We start from the raw sequence: 16,108 nt of genomic DNA, 5'->3' as shown, positions 1-16,108 counted from the left end.
ATACTTCTCCAAAACAAGTGATATCAGCATCACATTATTATTTTTAAAGGTATTGTAAACAGGGTTTTCTGGAGGGTATTTTGGAAACAAACTTGATAAGCCAAAAGCGCTTCCCACAGGCACCGCGTCTGTAATAATAATAATATCAGGGTATACCTCGGGCATGGTGCATCCGACGTGATCGCTGCCTTGCAGTTCCAGCAAGCAAATTCTAATTAATTCCTTTTATTCGATTTCAACCGCATATATATATATATATATATATATATATATATATATATATATATATATATATATATATATATATATATATATATATATATATATATGTATATATTCAATTTGCGCAAACAAGGGAAGTAAGACGGTTTTCTTTTTTCTTATTACCCCGTTTTATACGGAAAAATCTTCGTGTGTGTGATATTCGGTTGGCCCTGGCGCCCGCAGGGTGTATGCGCCTTGTACGATGGAAAGAAAACAGCTCTAGTCGGATCTAATGGCCTCCCGACAAAGTTCAGGCGGGGGCTTCGGCGAGGCTTATTGTTCTTGGCCAACAGCGCGCACACTGCCGGGAGGGATGAGAGGGGTTGGGGGAGGGGGGGACAAGGGGGTTCCACTGCACCCCCGAGACAGGGCTCCGAGCACATCTGCCTGTCCATTGCTACTTCGCCCACGCTGGCTGCCGCAATTTCTCTGTCGGTCGGTCAAACAGCGAGGAAGTCGGAGGCTGGATGCGAAATATGCCGGGTGTATTTCGCTCCTGGGACGGGCCGGGACGCTGAAGAAGGGGCATAAAGATGGGAGGGAAAGGGGCGCAAGGTAAGATTCAGCGCAGAATAAAACGACAGCTCAGGCGGTGCAATCGAACCATCTTGGACAGGGCCGTTCCACAGGGTCCCCTGTTCTGCATAAGGCGACGTCGTGGTCAAATAGCGCCCGCCCGTGACAGCGGGGCCTTCCAGCTGAAACTGCAGATCGCTCGCTCGAGAAAAAAAAAAAAAATGGGGGAAAAGTTTTGGAGGGTCGGGTTGTGCTGCTGGCGCCTGGCGCGTGAACCGGAGCGACCCAGCAGGCTTGGCCGAGGATCTCATATCGAAATGGAATCGTCGAGGTGTTGGTTGTCCGACGCGGCGGCGCTGCCAATCTTCCGCTTGCGCTATACAAGGGACAGAAGGAGAGGAGAATGAAGAAGGGAAATTCCATGCCGTCATCTTCGGCGGCGACGGCGGTCGTGCATAATTTATGAGAGGTCTCCCGATTATCGGGAGATCGAATTGAGGCTGCGTGCGCCGCTTCGTTTTCTTCACGTGTGCTGTGGATTCCCCGCAGCCGCTACACACCCACCGCGCCGGGTCGATATGGAGATCACGCGCGCTCTCCGGCCGTAGTCAAAGCGCAGGGGCGGAAAGGGGGAGGGGGGGGGGGGGGTAGGGAGGAACAGCATACGGCAGTGCATGCCGAGGGCGAGAGCTTTCTTTCGGCTGACCGATTCTCGAATGCTTGGCACCGCCAATCACGAGGAAGAACACAAACCCCATGCAAGGGGTGGCAGTGAGTGCAGGACAGAAACAACAAATACGACGCTGAGCAAAAGCGGGAAAGTTATCATTCGCTGTTTCTGATCGCGCTGGCGGTACATTGTTCTCTGGAGTTCACACCACAACTTTTGACCCCTTGCTTTCCTTCCCACCATGTCCGCGCTGCAAAACAAAGATCGCGGCTCAGTGGATTCAACGAATTCGCCCGTAAAATGTTCGTACTGGCTAATTACGGGTGCAATCGATTCATAATAAAGGCTTTTCGATAATATATGTACAGTGTAATTTCGCCGAGAAACCTCACCGGCAAGCCGATTTGGTAGTGAAATGGCTCGAGTGGACAAAACAGCTTCAGAAGTTCTTTCCCATAACATTACATAATAAAACAAAGAAGAAAGATCAACTCGAGCAACAATTGCTAAATATACTCATCTGCAAGCCTCAGCATACTGACCTAGCTTACTGTGAAGCCTTGCTGCACCGAAATGCATATAACACGTTAAAAATACCTCATAAAGCGCACTGACAATCTTCGTAGAAACGGCGGCGGTATGTGGCAATTGCCGCTACACTTTTCTGTTGCTAGTACTTTGACGCGAGTAGGAAGTTTTACAGGACACTGTCTTTGTGCAGCGGCACCCGTGATCAGCCCGTTCGCGTTCCCCGAGCGGCTGCAAGAAGGAATGCGCAGCTCGGCGACGTGCACGCTTCTGGACGGGGACCCTCCGGTGACCATGGGCTGGCTCAAGGACGGCCGACCCGACCTGGGGCCCGACGTGCAGGTGGTGCCCATCAGCGACTTCGTCTCCAACCTCATCATTGACAAGGTGGCACGCCACCACTCGGGAGACTACACGTGCACGGCGTCTAACGCGGCCGCCGCCACCAACCACACGGCACACATGTTCGTCAAAGGTGAGCGTCGTCGCCCTCGTTAATCCTTCGCACTGCCGGCACCGAAGGCCGCAACAGAGCAAGTGACTGCATAATTGCCATGATTATCGTAAGCAAGAGGAATAAATTTCGGTGTACAATGAACAGATGTGCAGCAGTCTCGGTCACAAAACCGTGCATAAACGGCGTCCGTGAGGCTTATTGCTGCAGGGACATTTTACTCCACTGATATTCTTTTAGCGCCTCTTCACAGGGTGTACAGGCCCTCAAATTGACGGCTCGTTGAGGTGCTTGAGAAAAACGGGACAGAATCGGGGAAAGAAATGGTGACATAATGGTAAATAAGCGAAATCACAGCATCACATTATGTACTTATTATAGTGTGCAAAGTACGAACAAGGAAACGGATTGTATGGAAGGTAGTTTTTCACTGTTAAGTTTGCAGTATGTAGCGGATGACTTTTTCGAACATTTGCAGATTTTTTTATTTTAGCAACTATAAGAGGTACATCTGCGCAGATGGAGTGTACAGCAAGGCATGCAGGAGGTACGTGACAGGCTTCAGCAATAAGGAAAAAATATTTAACTTAATTGAAGTTATTAATTTTGTATTTTTGCTTTTTGGAGATTGGATTTTAATGATTCGATTCTGAACCCAGTCACTAAATTTTCTGAATGTGGCTCAAAGTACGAAACTTAAAAAATGCGCATTTGAAATCTCGTTCAATTAGATTTCCTGCATGTCCGCATTTAGAATATCTGGAATAGACACGCATTTGCATAGCAGGTGATGTAGAAGTTAACATGACTTTGTCGACTGGTACCACCCACAGCGCCACCATTTTATAAACATACAATACCGAAAAGCCAATTCAAGGAGCTTTCAAATACATATTTTGGTGGTTCAATATTTCAAACCACATTCCCGGTTAAGAATATTTAAAGTTCGATGTTAGCGGCCTTAACTTTCCTTTTAACTTTCCTTTCCTTTTTCCTTATCAATCTTACCTTTTAAAATTAAAACTAAAATAAATGTTTAATAAGTGACTTACGCCCCACCATGGTGGTACAGTGGTTAGGGCGCTCGACTACTGGGCCCGAGGATGCCCGAGGACTGGGGCCCGGGATCGAATCCCGGCCCCGGCGGCCGCTATTCTATGGAGGCGGAAAGCAAGGCGCCCGTTTACTGTGCGATGTCACTGACAATTAAAGAACCCCGGGTGGCCGAAATTTCTGGAGCCGTCCACTACGGCGTCTCTTATAGCCTGAGTCACTTTGGGACGTTAAACCCCATAAATCGACCAAACCAACCAACTATGTGACTTTACGGAATTAAACGTCTGACTATTGATCTCTATCTTGTACATAATGTCCACCTATATGTACAAACCAGCTGTTTAGACTAGAACAGCGTATCTTTCGAAGGTTTTAAAATAAAACTTTATAAACATTCAAAAGCAGTCAACCCGCCAAGGCCTCTGAAGGGTCACACAGAACAGATGTGGCCACTGTAGTTCTGGCGATATTGAATAAAACTGCATCCACCCAAGAGCAAGAACAATAAGTGTGCTCTATGTAACCGCGAATCGTTTTTAAATTCACTTCAAAATTCAAATTCACTTTATTTTAGCATCTTTTACATCGATACCGGGTACCGCTGACTAAAAGCCACAGAAACGACTTGACGAGGTCGACGGCCCCATACACTTGATTTAGGCTGATGCAGCAAATGTTATGTCCCGGTTATAGGGCTCTTTTCTGGGTGGAGAGCAAGAATCACACACGAAATAGGACCAGTAACAGATTTAATCAGAGCTGGATGCCCCCGCTCGCCCGACGGTCTTGAGGCTGCGTGTGGACGCCACTGCGGTGATCCGGTGCTTGACGTTTGAGATGATGGCCATAGCTGCAGGCAGCGCTGATGATGACGGTTTACACGGCGAGATCAGTATACGCGCCGCCAGGACTAGCGAGCCGTCTTCGTATTTTCAGGCAGTTGTCCCTCGGAAGACGAGGCTGGGTCGACCTGCTCTAGCGCGTCTCTCGTTCCTCTCTGCCCCGCCGTCCTTCTGCTGCTTTCTTTGTCCCCTCGGGTTCTTTCTTCCCGTTCCCGGAACCCTCGCCATCCTCGCAACAGCACAAGTGTAGCCATCATTAGGTCTCTGATTTGGTTGCACCAGCTGCACTATAGTTCAAGTAGTGCAGCCCCACCCTCCTCGTTTTGCCTTCGGCGCCGCGCGCGCCGTCTGCACTTCTCGTTTTGTCAAGGTTCAAGGCTAGTTCTGCACGAGTTCTCGCTCATGCTGCACTCGTTCCAGAGGAGGTGCAGAAAAAAGTGCTGCATGGCGTACGCGCCGCTCGGCCAAGAGCAGACGACGCTGCGCATCGTTCTGCAAAGCTTTCTAAAAAATCCGTCTCTTTCAAACCCGGATGGTTCGCTGCTAACGGATCCGCAAATGGTTGCGTATACAGGGTAGTTGGGCTGCATGCTGGTGATAGACATTTTGTTGATGGAGGAGCGATATTATATGTGGCCACATATGTAGTGGTACGTGGCCACGATACGGCACCTTCGCGCGTGTTGTCCTATGTAGTATCTTATTTTATCGTGTTGTGACCTAAGTAGACGGGTAGCTGCGAACAGAAATCAGTTGCGATCGATCGAGTTTCTGTCGTGCCAAGTGCCACGCGATAGCGTGCGCAGCGACACTGCGACATCAAACTTGTCACCCACGGAGTACATAGACGTCTGAGAGCGCGCAATGAGGTACGTGCGTCTTTTCAAACCAATCAAGCGTCTGGTTACAGGCAGTTTTACTTAACCTAATACTCGTGCAACTGCTTACAATGTTAATTCGCTCGTACACAGGCGCATGAATGGCATCTTCGCAGACCGGCCGATATAGCGATCGTGCAGTTGCGCGTACGTTGATCAATTGGTCGCAGTCAACGTCACTTTTAGTCATCGTCAATTTCCGATCGAGTGCTGTAGGCCTACGGCAGCTGACTTCGAAATTGAACGCGATCATGTTACAGCTCGCGATACATGATGCGCGCACGCGTCTGCTAGGTTGCAGAGTCCTACACTTGCGTACTCGTTGTGGCAGCTGCCGCCGCACGCCAGTGCCGGAACTGACACTGCACGCTCACGTGACTGCCTGGCACCCCTGCAGCACTTTTCAGAACTAGTGCAGCCAGTGCAAGCCAAATCGAAGAGACCTATTAGCACGTCGTCCCCACATTCCAGCGTGTCGTTCAGGGACCCTTCTTCGTATCCGGTTTTCGGATAAAAGGCGACACGAGCAGGCAAAATTGTGGAGAGGTCGTTGGTTCCCGGATCCCCGCGCAACCCGTATCCCAAGTTCCGGCGCAGGCAATTGAGCCATGACACGAACAAACGTATTCAGTGCGCGAACTTACGCTTTCACGCCTACAATTTAAAATGCATGAACTTTCACTGTCTCATATATGCAAAAAAAATAAAAGTAATAAAAAGAAAGAAGCACAAATTTACAATGAGAATAGAGCTTGTACAATCGTGTTCAAATAACTGTGAATAACAAAACGTCGCATTTGCTTTCCGTAGTTGCTGCGTGTACGCGGAATTTCCTACTCTTGCAACATGCGGGTGGTACCACGTGCTCTTTTCCTTTTTTTCTTTTTTTCGAGATGAGAAACAGTTCTGGAGAGATTTACATTACACATAATGGTCACTTCATTGCGCTTACGAAGTGTCATATTATGAAGTTCGGGTATTGAGGAATAAATATCTCCCTGTAAGACCAATTTCTCCAGCTAGAAATGGCGACAGCCTGCGCAGAATGTTTGTAACTGCAACACACCACACATTCTCAAAGCCACGCTGCAATAAACGGGTGAACTGGTGCAAGAATACTGCTTGATGTGAATGAGCGAGGCTGCAAAACCAGAGATATTAGGACGCTCCATATTGTTTGGTTTCCAAACCAAACCTCCATATTGTTTCTTAAAATTTCCTTTCCCCTGTGTGCTGTATACAGTTGCTTTTGTCGAAAGTAACAGCAGAATTGCGTTAACACTGTTTCTGCCTTATTTTACGTTTCTTTATAGGTTGTTATGTCCGCGCGTTTTCATTATCGCACGTATACTATGCGTTGATAACAACCGAACGGCGATGAAAGCGTGCTCACCACGCCTTTATTATTATTACAAGTATTGAGCTGGAGGTTACCTACCGCGGTATTTAGTTACAGATGGAACACCGTTCGTGGAGGCTGTTCTGATTCTTGATCATTGGCTCGTCGCTGCGCGTACAGCAACGAACCAGCATGCATACATGCGTGTGCAAGGAATAGGACCACGCGACGACATTAACTCCACCGTTAAGCCTGCGTACCCCCCCCCCCCCCCTTCCGCCTTTCTTTTCGCGTTGCCGTTTGGTCCCCTTCAACCACTCACTGTTGTCAGCAGTCATCTCTGCAGGGCGACGCTCCCCTGTCGCCAAGCGAATCTTCGGCGCTCCAGATGTCCGCTCTGCCTTACGCAAACACGCGTGCTCTCGAGTTTCATCTCCAAGTGGCGCGCAAAGTGTTCAGACCTTCTTATTTCTTGGCTTGCCGTCTCGACACTCGATAGTTCAAGTCCAACACAAAGTCTGCCTGCTCAGGTTCAGCTTCCCTTCTTTCTCTCGTGGCGAGAGTTTTCTTCTTTATATACATTTTTGCTCTGCTACAGCCGAACGGTATTCGCAGTGAGGAAAAAACGCTTCGAACCTCGACTGGCTTCGCAAGAGTGCGCGTGATTTTACGTCTCTAAGGGACGCTGCACGCGTGGCGCATTGACAGCGGTCCATTTTTTCTCATTTTGCCCTATTCTTTATGCCTTCCTAATGCCAAGCCAGTGACCGTATATACCCGAATTCCCTTTCCAGACTTGTAATCAAGCTTGCGTGCGTGCTGTCATCAGCACTGCTAAGATGTAAATCAAGAATGGCGTCCTCATTGTGTCACATGCAAATAGATGTAGAGAAGAGCGGATGTGTTCTATACGGCGGTGATGCATGGAAAAAAAATGTTTATATATAATTTATGCTAATTTGCTCAACCTTAAGCTACTTTGTACCTCGCAATAGATACGCATCACTCCTACAAATGACACGGTGTCAGCAACAAACGGAGACATATGTCGACAAGAGACGTGGCATACGGGGTAATTTTCGCGAAAATTGTTGCTTGGTAGGGTTCAGAAAGATCACATTTACTGTAGTGATAAATAAATAAATGAATTTCGCACTATAAAGACCTTTGCACGACTCTAGAAGTTGGTGGTTTTTGAACTGTGTGGAGAGCGTGGTTCGTACACCGATTTTCTATAGAGCTACAGGCAGGTGCCTGCCGCAGACTAATGTCGAACGTGGCGTGGCGGTGCCTTCTGTCTCTTTGCGAAAATATCCACAGTCGATGAATCAGCATCAAGTGTGTATGCTGAAAACCAAGGTGTACTTGTGCTGCGATGTCAGTGCACGTTAAAGTACCCCAGGTGGTCGAAATTTCCCGAGGCCTCCACTACGGCGGCTCGCATACCTGAGTGGCTTAGGAGGTTAAAAACTAAACCAAAAGATTTTGTTTTGTTTTTTTTAAATAGAGAAGCTTGGTTCAGCCGTGTCATCCGTTACGCAACATTACCTTCTAATTTTTTTGTGCGACTCTTGCAGCGCTGCCACGCTGGACGATACGGCCAACGGACCTGTCTACCGTGGTGGGATCCTCAGTGACGTTCGACTGCCAAGCCGAAGGCGAGCCCCACCCTGTGGTGCGATGGAAGTACGCCGTTGGTACGTTCGCCTCAAATTAGCCACCTAGCTCGAAGTCTCATGCAGTGAAGAAGACGTGAACCGATGGTCAGAACAACTAACAATGCAGACGTTAAGGTTAATTCCGCTAAATAAACCGGTAAGATGCCGTGTTCTCTGAAAGTATTCTCCCTATGTATGGCCTTAGACCACTAAAAGCCTATTTCTCGTCTAGAAAAAGATGTGGAGATAGGACTAAGGAGAGGGGAAAATCACAGCATTCACCAGAAACCACACAGAGCTGATAGTTCATCCCCACCTCCGTTGTGCGTTATGTGTAGGGCCTTCCAGAATGACCCATTTTCTCATCTCGCTGAGAAAGGAGGGGGCATTTGGCAAACGCGTACGGTCTATTAGCGCTTGTGCAAATTAATTTGGAACAGAACGGATCCTTCGTCGTAATGTATTCGGTGATGGCCCTGTGGTTCGAGTATCAACCGATGGCCAGATCTGCCGGACAATGAACGCTCGCGGAAAGTGCGCATCGCCCCGTTCCGCGGAGTGGTGCACCGGCTAATGCACTCCCCGCTTCGCGGTGCCGTGCACACTGCGGTCGCGATTGCTAGCGCCCTCGCACACGACCTCAATTGCTTCGCCGGCTGTTGTCGCGCCAAGTGCACGAGCATGCATGGCGTGACTCGAACAGTTTAGTCCCACCTATCACGCTAATGAACCGAGCCGTTGCACCCCCCCCCCCCCCCTATTCCTCTCCCTGCGCGACACTCGTGAATTATTAATTGCGGGAGACAATCTCCCTTCCTAATTTTACGCGCCCGCTCTTATACGCTCCGCGTCGAGTTTTACCTTCTTTCAAGCACCCTCCCCCCCCTCCCCCCCAATGTTTTCTTCCTACAGCTGTTCCCTTCGTCCCTGTCATTTGTTTCTTCCTACGCTGCGCTGTTTTTTCCATTCTTTTGTTTTAGGCAAGGGCCTTTGTTCTATTCGCCCGTCTTTTCTTTTTTTTTTTCAACTCCCCGTGTTTTATTCATAAGTCTAGGCACGATCCTGAAATTTCTTTTCTCCATTTTCTTCTAGATAGCAAAAGAAGGATGAAAGTACAGCGGCAGCGGAAGCAGCGAGTTTCCTGCCGCAGGGTTCCCGCTTTCGTTTTGTGTCTTAATTGATTCCGTGTAATTACGACCGGCCCCCGAGCGTCTTCTACGGTTTGTTATTGCGTCCCAAGTGATCGCTGAAAAGGGCGTAGCAAGGAGCATTAAGTCCCTGTTTTAATTAAGCCTTTATCGGCACCCAGAACCGCGCATGTCTTCTGCGTCTGCGCAGTGGGAGGGCGGCTTCACTGTACGTGCACGCAAAAGAGAGAGAGTGAAGAGGCGCAGAAAGAAGTTGGGGGAACTGTCTACTGAGCCCAGGAAATAATTCACTGCGAGCAGACTTTCATCTGCTCTTTTTTCCCCTTGCCGATAAGCACGTATCGAGAGACGAATCTGAGATGCTGGTCACGCGTTCGACAGCTGCGCGGAGTCTCTACGGTGGCGCTACGCTGTTCGGGCCCCGCGTCGTTGGTTCCCCCGCCTGCCATGGGCTCAGTCGATCATCGCGGCGGCCAGGTTTTGTTCGTGTCCCAACTTGCGCGCAGCCGTAATGGTGTTGTGGCTGCTCACATTCTCATTTATTGGCGCTCACCGAGGAAGAAGCAGAAAGAAGAAGAGTGCTGTTTCCCGGCGCCTTTCCCTGTGCCTTTGTAATGGGCATTTCCTTTCCAAAAGCGGGAGCCCCTTGTTTCCTCGGCCATTTGCCAAGGTCAGAGTGTAGAAAAGAGTAACATGAGAATGCATTAGAGGTCGACCTTGGGTTGACCACACTTGGTGACACAAGTTTTTCTACGACGTTCCTTCCTCGCTTTCATTTTAGCTTCGTTCTCGACTCTCACGTGTTACTTTCTTATACTTGTTCAGGCTGTGCCATGTCGGGATTACAGCAATTCGATTTATTCTATCAGTTTTGGAACACTTTCGCTCTAACTTCTTTCGGGTGCTTCGTAAAAAAATAAGGTCAATAATTAGCCTGTTTTTATTATCACACCGTTGATCCTTAGTTTGCTTCCGTCTCTTCGACTGCTTGTCGGCACTCAAATCTCAGCATTCCTTTATCTATCTTCTGGATCTTTGCTGAATATTTTCGTTTTGTTCACTAATTTCTCTGCTTTTGCTCTTTGCGTGCTGCGTTACCAATGATGCGGAGACAAGAGCCGCCTACTCTGCATAATGTTTGTCTTGTTGCTCCGCTCGCTGAGAGGAAGGAAGTGTACTTCTCTCTCCCCGTCAGTTCTAGATTGTGGACTGTGAGTCCATACAGAGGTCGGAAGCTGGTAATCTCCAACTCTGTGGACTGACGGCTCCAGAAACAAAATTATTCGCCGACGACGACCTCATTCATTAATTAACTGTAGAATAAAACACTGCCTTTCCTTTTTAGAACCAAAATAACAGCGCAAGGTGTTGCTGCAAATGGAAAGGCGTCAAAACAACGCTGTGTTATTTTGTTTGCACCCTGTTGGTTTTGAAGCAGCAGCATGCACACTGAGGAAAGAACAGAAAGGACAGCCACGACGTTGACAAAGAGCGCCAACGGGATTCACGAGGGTTTCCCCTGCATTATGCACATGGCACATATACATAAACATTTCCTTTTCGCTCGAATGAATGGAAGCCCCTCTGACACTCTTGCCTAAAAAGTTTAAAATCGCATGTGCCTCTATTATTTTTCTTGTGATTTTATTGCGCCACATAAAAGGCTTAGTCCGGGGTGGATGATAGCCTGCAAGTAGGATGCTGTTACGCTTGGAAAAATTTGTTTTTTTTTTTTTATAATACAGAAAGGAAAAAAAAATGTGGGGGGAAACATAACCTCTGTCGTTAAGGGTATGGCGCGATAGCGAGCGCTCACAAATGAGGCTTTTTCACTTTTTCACTTTTTAATTTGTTTTACTTATTTAATTTGTTTTTTTTTGTTTTTTTTTGGCTTCCGGCCGGGCGATAACGCCACCTATAAGGTCGGTCGCCGCTTCTTGAAACTTGATGCGTCACAGTGCGCGTTCAGCGGAACGCGCTGTTGCGTTCGATGCAACGCAGGGAAACTCCACAGTTGAAAGTATGACGATATAGCGTTTCACACACAAGGGTAGTGTTTTTTCATTGCTTTACGTTTTAATTTTTATACACCGATACTTACAATAAGGTTTGGTTTGGTTTATTGACGTTTAACGTCCGAAAGCGACTCGGGCTGTGAGAGACGCCGTAGTCGAGGGCTCTGGAAATTTTCACCACCTGGAGTTCTTTGACGTGCACTGACATCGCACAGACACGGGCGCCTTGCTTTTCGCCTCCACCAAACCACGGGATCCTATCCCGCATCCTAGGGCACAACTAAGTCGAGCGCCCCAACCAATGCACCATCAAGGTGGGGTTGCTGCGGAAGTAGGTTTCACCCACGCGGCACACGTTAAAGAACCCCAGATGGTCGAAATTTCCGGAGCCCGCCACTCCAGCGTCCCTCATAGCCGATGTTGCTTTGGGAAGTTAAACCTTGTGAACTAAACAAAACCAAGATCGTACAGATTGAAAGTGCAACAATAGTCGAATTGTGCCGCCATGACAGCTTCACTGAATCAGTAGCGAAGAATAATGCCCTTAAGAATGAGCTGGGTATGCTGAATACCTTATCTGCGCCGAAAGAAGACAAGAAGCAAGGAGTCCACAATACATTATTGCGTATCGGGGGCATTTTGCATAGGAGACGCACAACATAACAGCTGCCATATCATGCCACAAACAGTAAGTCAGCGTTGTCGTGCTGTTTCTTCTTTTGCTTTCCTCGCAGTCAATAAAATGTGTTTTTTTCCTGTACCTCTCAAGCGCCTTCGCACCTCATCCTTTAGGATTTTTCAAGGAGCATTAATTCTGGTCTAGAAGCTGACGTCTTCAACGGTATTTTGACGCAACTCCGCGAAACCGGTATCGCGAGTGTGATAACCGATTTTTTCTAGTTCCCAGCCGCCTTCGCAAACTACGAACGTTCGGCGGTTGGACCTTCCAGCTGCAAAAGCGTCGTGCACGCACTGCTTTCATTCTTTTTGGAAATAAGAGAAATGACAGCGCAACATTCTTCGCTATTGTGTGTTCTGATGCGCTCGGCAGCTATAGGCACAAGCTGCACAATAAGAAATTGGCGTTCATGATCGAAGCAGCGGAAAAACTTGGCTAAAATTGTCTCTTAGCCATACAAGCTAAGATTGGTCTTCTGTTTGTAACCACGGCGAAAGCGAATCCTGAAGCGATGTTTGTGCCGCTTCCTTTGACAGGCGGTGAGCTGCGGGAGTTCCACAGCATCGTGAGTAGCCCCCACATCCACGTGCTGGAAAATGGCTCGCTCACCATCGTGTCTGTGCTGAGCGAGGACAGGGGACGATATCTGTGCGAGGCTTCCAATGGCGTCGGTCCCGCTATCAGCACCACTGTCACACTCACGGTTAACAGTGAGTATATTCTCTATCCACGTTTGTTTGACGTCCGACTGGAGCCACGGTATGCCGCATGTCTTTTCATTTTTAGTTTCATTCGGCTATGGGTCCAAACAACTTTTTGCGTAAAAGCTCAAAATTAATCAAGTTCAAGGTTAAGTTAAAAAAGAGCTGTACCGCCTCCCACACAGAGAATAGTGCTCGTGGCGTAATAGCATATATCCTCCGGGCACTGCAGCTCACTGGCGTTTTGATCATCCAGTAGCTCATTCACTTATTCGCCAAACAAGTAAACATCAAGTAGCCGCAAACGTGAGGCTCATAGAGGGCGTGACCGCCATGCGCGTTAGGCGTCACAAAAACAGGCGATATCATTTCGATTTGGGTTCTCTGCACATTCGTACAAGGGGATCTATAGTGTTCGTGTCCCGATTAAAGGCCTAGTGAGATCAGTGAATTTCGCTCTTTTTTTTTTTTTTCTTCATACCATTCCCTTGACAGCTTCGCAACAGCCCAGACCTCAGGGGGCAAAGAAAGTCACAAAGCGAAATAATAACAGTCACGAATAAATTATTTTAGTTCCTGCTACAGATAAGTGATTTATACCTTTTGCGCCAATTCCTTCAAACGCGGCTTTGAACTGAACTTTGGTGTTTTTCTGCGAAATTTCGCAATATGGTAAGCGGCGCCGCACCGAAATATATTCCTCTACCCCGCCGCATGAAAGAAGGCATGAAAATTTAGCATTATGAATCTCTGTATTGCGTACCACTATAAAGACCATCGAGAATAGACTATTTCAGGGTGGCGTGCATCCAAACTAAACTATTTTGCCCAAAAATTGATATTATTTTTTTTAACTGCAGCACCACATAATTTATCTGATAGAACTGCATTTTAGTGATATAAAGGGGGAAATACAGAATATAAGTCATGCTTCCGGAAGGCAAAAAAAAAACTTTTTTTTTTCAATTATTATAATTTGAAGGACTCCCAAAAATTTACATAATTATTCAACATATCCAGTCAATAAATGAGAGAATAAAAATATCTAGAATATGCATTTTGTGCGTTACTATATAAGAAACGAGTGTCCAAATTTACTGAATTCCTAATGCTGAACTTTCCGGTCAGGGACAAAAAAAAATCGATTGCTCTCACACCATAGAGCAGTGCCAATGCGGATCCCCGCCTATATTGGAGAAAAGTGTGCACACTAAACTACTATTGACACAGAATAGCTTAGAAATTCGAAAGCGCTGAATCTCCCTGGCAACGACGGAAACGAAAGTTACAGACGGGCGGGCACCTCGCTATAGTCTGGCCTGGGTGGAGCAGTCATCATTTCTAGACTAAAGTAATACGAATGGGTGTCGTCTTCTCACAAAACATGTCGCTTTCGCCTAAGCAGTCGAGCGTCGATGCTGGTGAACACTGCCACTGATGGTCTTAGTGCGAAACGAGAACGCCACCTTCGGTGCCTTATCCTTGCCGCGATCGCTTCGTGCTCACAGGTTTTGCTCGACATTAAGCTATTCTCTCATACAGTTGACCACAAAACTGATCCCGAAACACAAGTACAGTCGTTTTGCAACACGCTGAATGGCGTTGATTGGCTAGAGGCGACCCACATTGGTGAACGTGGCATTTCGTGCCTTTCAACTGTTTGAACAGTTGGGATAAGCGAATAGTTAACCAACGGCACACAAGGGACAAAACTACGAAAATTCGATATATGACAACTGTTTCGTTGGCAAGCTGGTCGATTATCGGAGGAGGAAAGCTGCGCCTACAATTTTCTCGTTTAAAGTCACGTCAGGGCTGTCGAAGGCTGAAGCCATTCGCGACAAGAATCAATTTGTTCAGCAGAATTTGCACCAGGGAAAACAATAACGTCGTTTCTATTGAACATGTCTACTTCCACTGCCCGCACAAACAAGCGGCCATTGCCATCGAGTAAAGTCAAGCGAATGTGTCGCCCCCCCCCCCCCCCCCCTTTCTCCCCCTGAAGCCGCAATTACGCCCAGTTGAAACTCCTGCAAAGCAAGCTCCTCCTCAGGCACACCCTAATTGCGGAAAAGACCCACGCTCGCCCCCGTCGATAAACAAGTGCTTCGTCCAGACAATAAATGAAGCAGACTTGATTTTCTTTCACACTAATTCGCTGAACGTGCGCCCCTTGACTGCCTCCTTTCCTCGACGAAATTTTTATGACGCGTGGCGGAGCACTCTCGTCCATCGATGCATTCCGAACTTGTTCTTGGTCGTTTACAGAGGCCATCAAGCAGAACGCCGCTTGCATGGTTTTGCTGGTTAGTACCATTTATTAGAGGTTAGAATACAGCCAGTTAATGGCTTTCTGGGTCAAAACACTGTTAAAAAGAGCCCGTGAAATAGCACTATTGAGCTTGATAATGCGAAGGCGGCCGAAATCATTAGGTATAAAAGATTTTTTTTTTTTTTTTAGCGAATCCATGGCAGAGCTACACACCCGCTCGAAGGAACTGCACAGAGAAGGATTCATAGCCTATGTTACTTTTTACAGTGCTTTCTTGTCACGGATGCTATGAAATTGTTAAATCATTTCATTCATGCTGCAAAACTTGTCAGTATTTTTGTTTGGAAGCGCAGGGCAGGCAGAAGCAAACGAAAACGTCACAGTGGTTTGCATCGTGCAGGCGTAAGAGGTGCATGAACGGCCACAATCCAATTCACGCCGTTCTCTGCACGCGTCGCCACGAATGAGGCATGACAAGCTCGCACCCCGGGTCATGGCGCCAAGGGAACTCGAAAGCGTTTTTCCTGCGCGCGGTGTTATTTTCATCCGTGCATCAATATTATTAGATGCATCGTCGCTAAAAGGACGCGTCAACTGACAGGACCCAGCAGCATAATAAACGTGAGCGTGGGAAAGGGTGCGCTTTGCGAAGAGAAGGATGATGGCTCGTTGTCGTTCCCACCGTGGCGTCTCGGAGCGGAGGCTCCGAGCGGATCTCCAATGAAGCCCGAACTGCTTCGGCTAGAATAGGGATTGAAAAGGCGGGACGCGCCAAGAAATCGTGTTCTCAACACCACACATCACGCCCCATGACGAAAGCGGCTTGCTGCTTATCCAAGCAATGCATCTACACTGGGCGTTGCCTCCTCTTCATATGACTGACTAAACACAGGTGGTCGACGTCTTCGCTGCCGTAGTTACGGGTCATGTATGGGCGATTACTTCAGGCTACGATTATTTTATCTCAGAAGCTAAAATAATCATTGTCTTGACATGTGAAAGAAAGCAGCCTATGTCCTCACGGGTACTTCTTGCGGCTCCCAGCGAATAAAAAATACAGCCAGACACATTTTTCCTCCACATGTGAA

General features: G+C 47.7%; 1 protein-coding gene across 1 annotated transcript in view; it reads left to right on the top strand.

Moving 5' to 3' along the window:
- The window catches only part of LOC146206707 (cell adhesion molecule Dscam1-like), a 463,826-nt gene that overhangs the window by 364,148 nt on the left and 83,570 nt on the right, over positions 1–16,108 (top strand). Inside the window, exons 10-12 of the mRNA XM_084575504.1 lie at positions 2,172–2,453; positions 8,125–8,244; positions 12,584–12,757. Coding sequence (XP_084431630.1) covers positions 2,172–2,453; positions 8,125–8,244; positions 12,584–12,757 — 576 coding nt within the window. The remainder of the gene's footprint in view (positions 1–2,171; positions 2,454–8,124; positions 8,245–12,583; positions 12,758–16,108) is intronic.

The sequence above is a fragment of the Amblyomma maculatum genome, chromosome 1 (assembly GCF_055883805.1).
Source record: "Amblyomma maculatum isolate TAMU_Amacu chromosome 1, ASM5588380v1, whole genome shotgun sequence".
In the NCBI taxonomy this organism is placed as follows: Eukaryota; Metazoa; Arthropoda; class Arachnida; order Ixodida; family Ixodidae; genus Amblyomma; species Amblyomma maculatum.
Note: the sequence above shows the minus strand (reverse complement) of the source record. Positions and strands in the feature narration are given on the sequence as shown.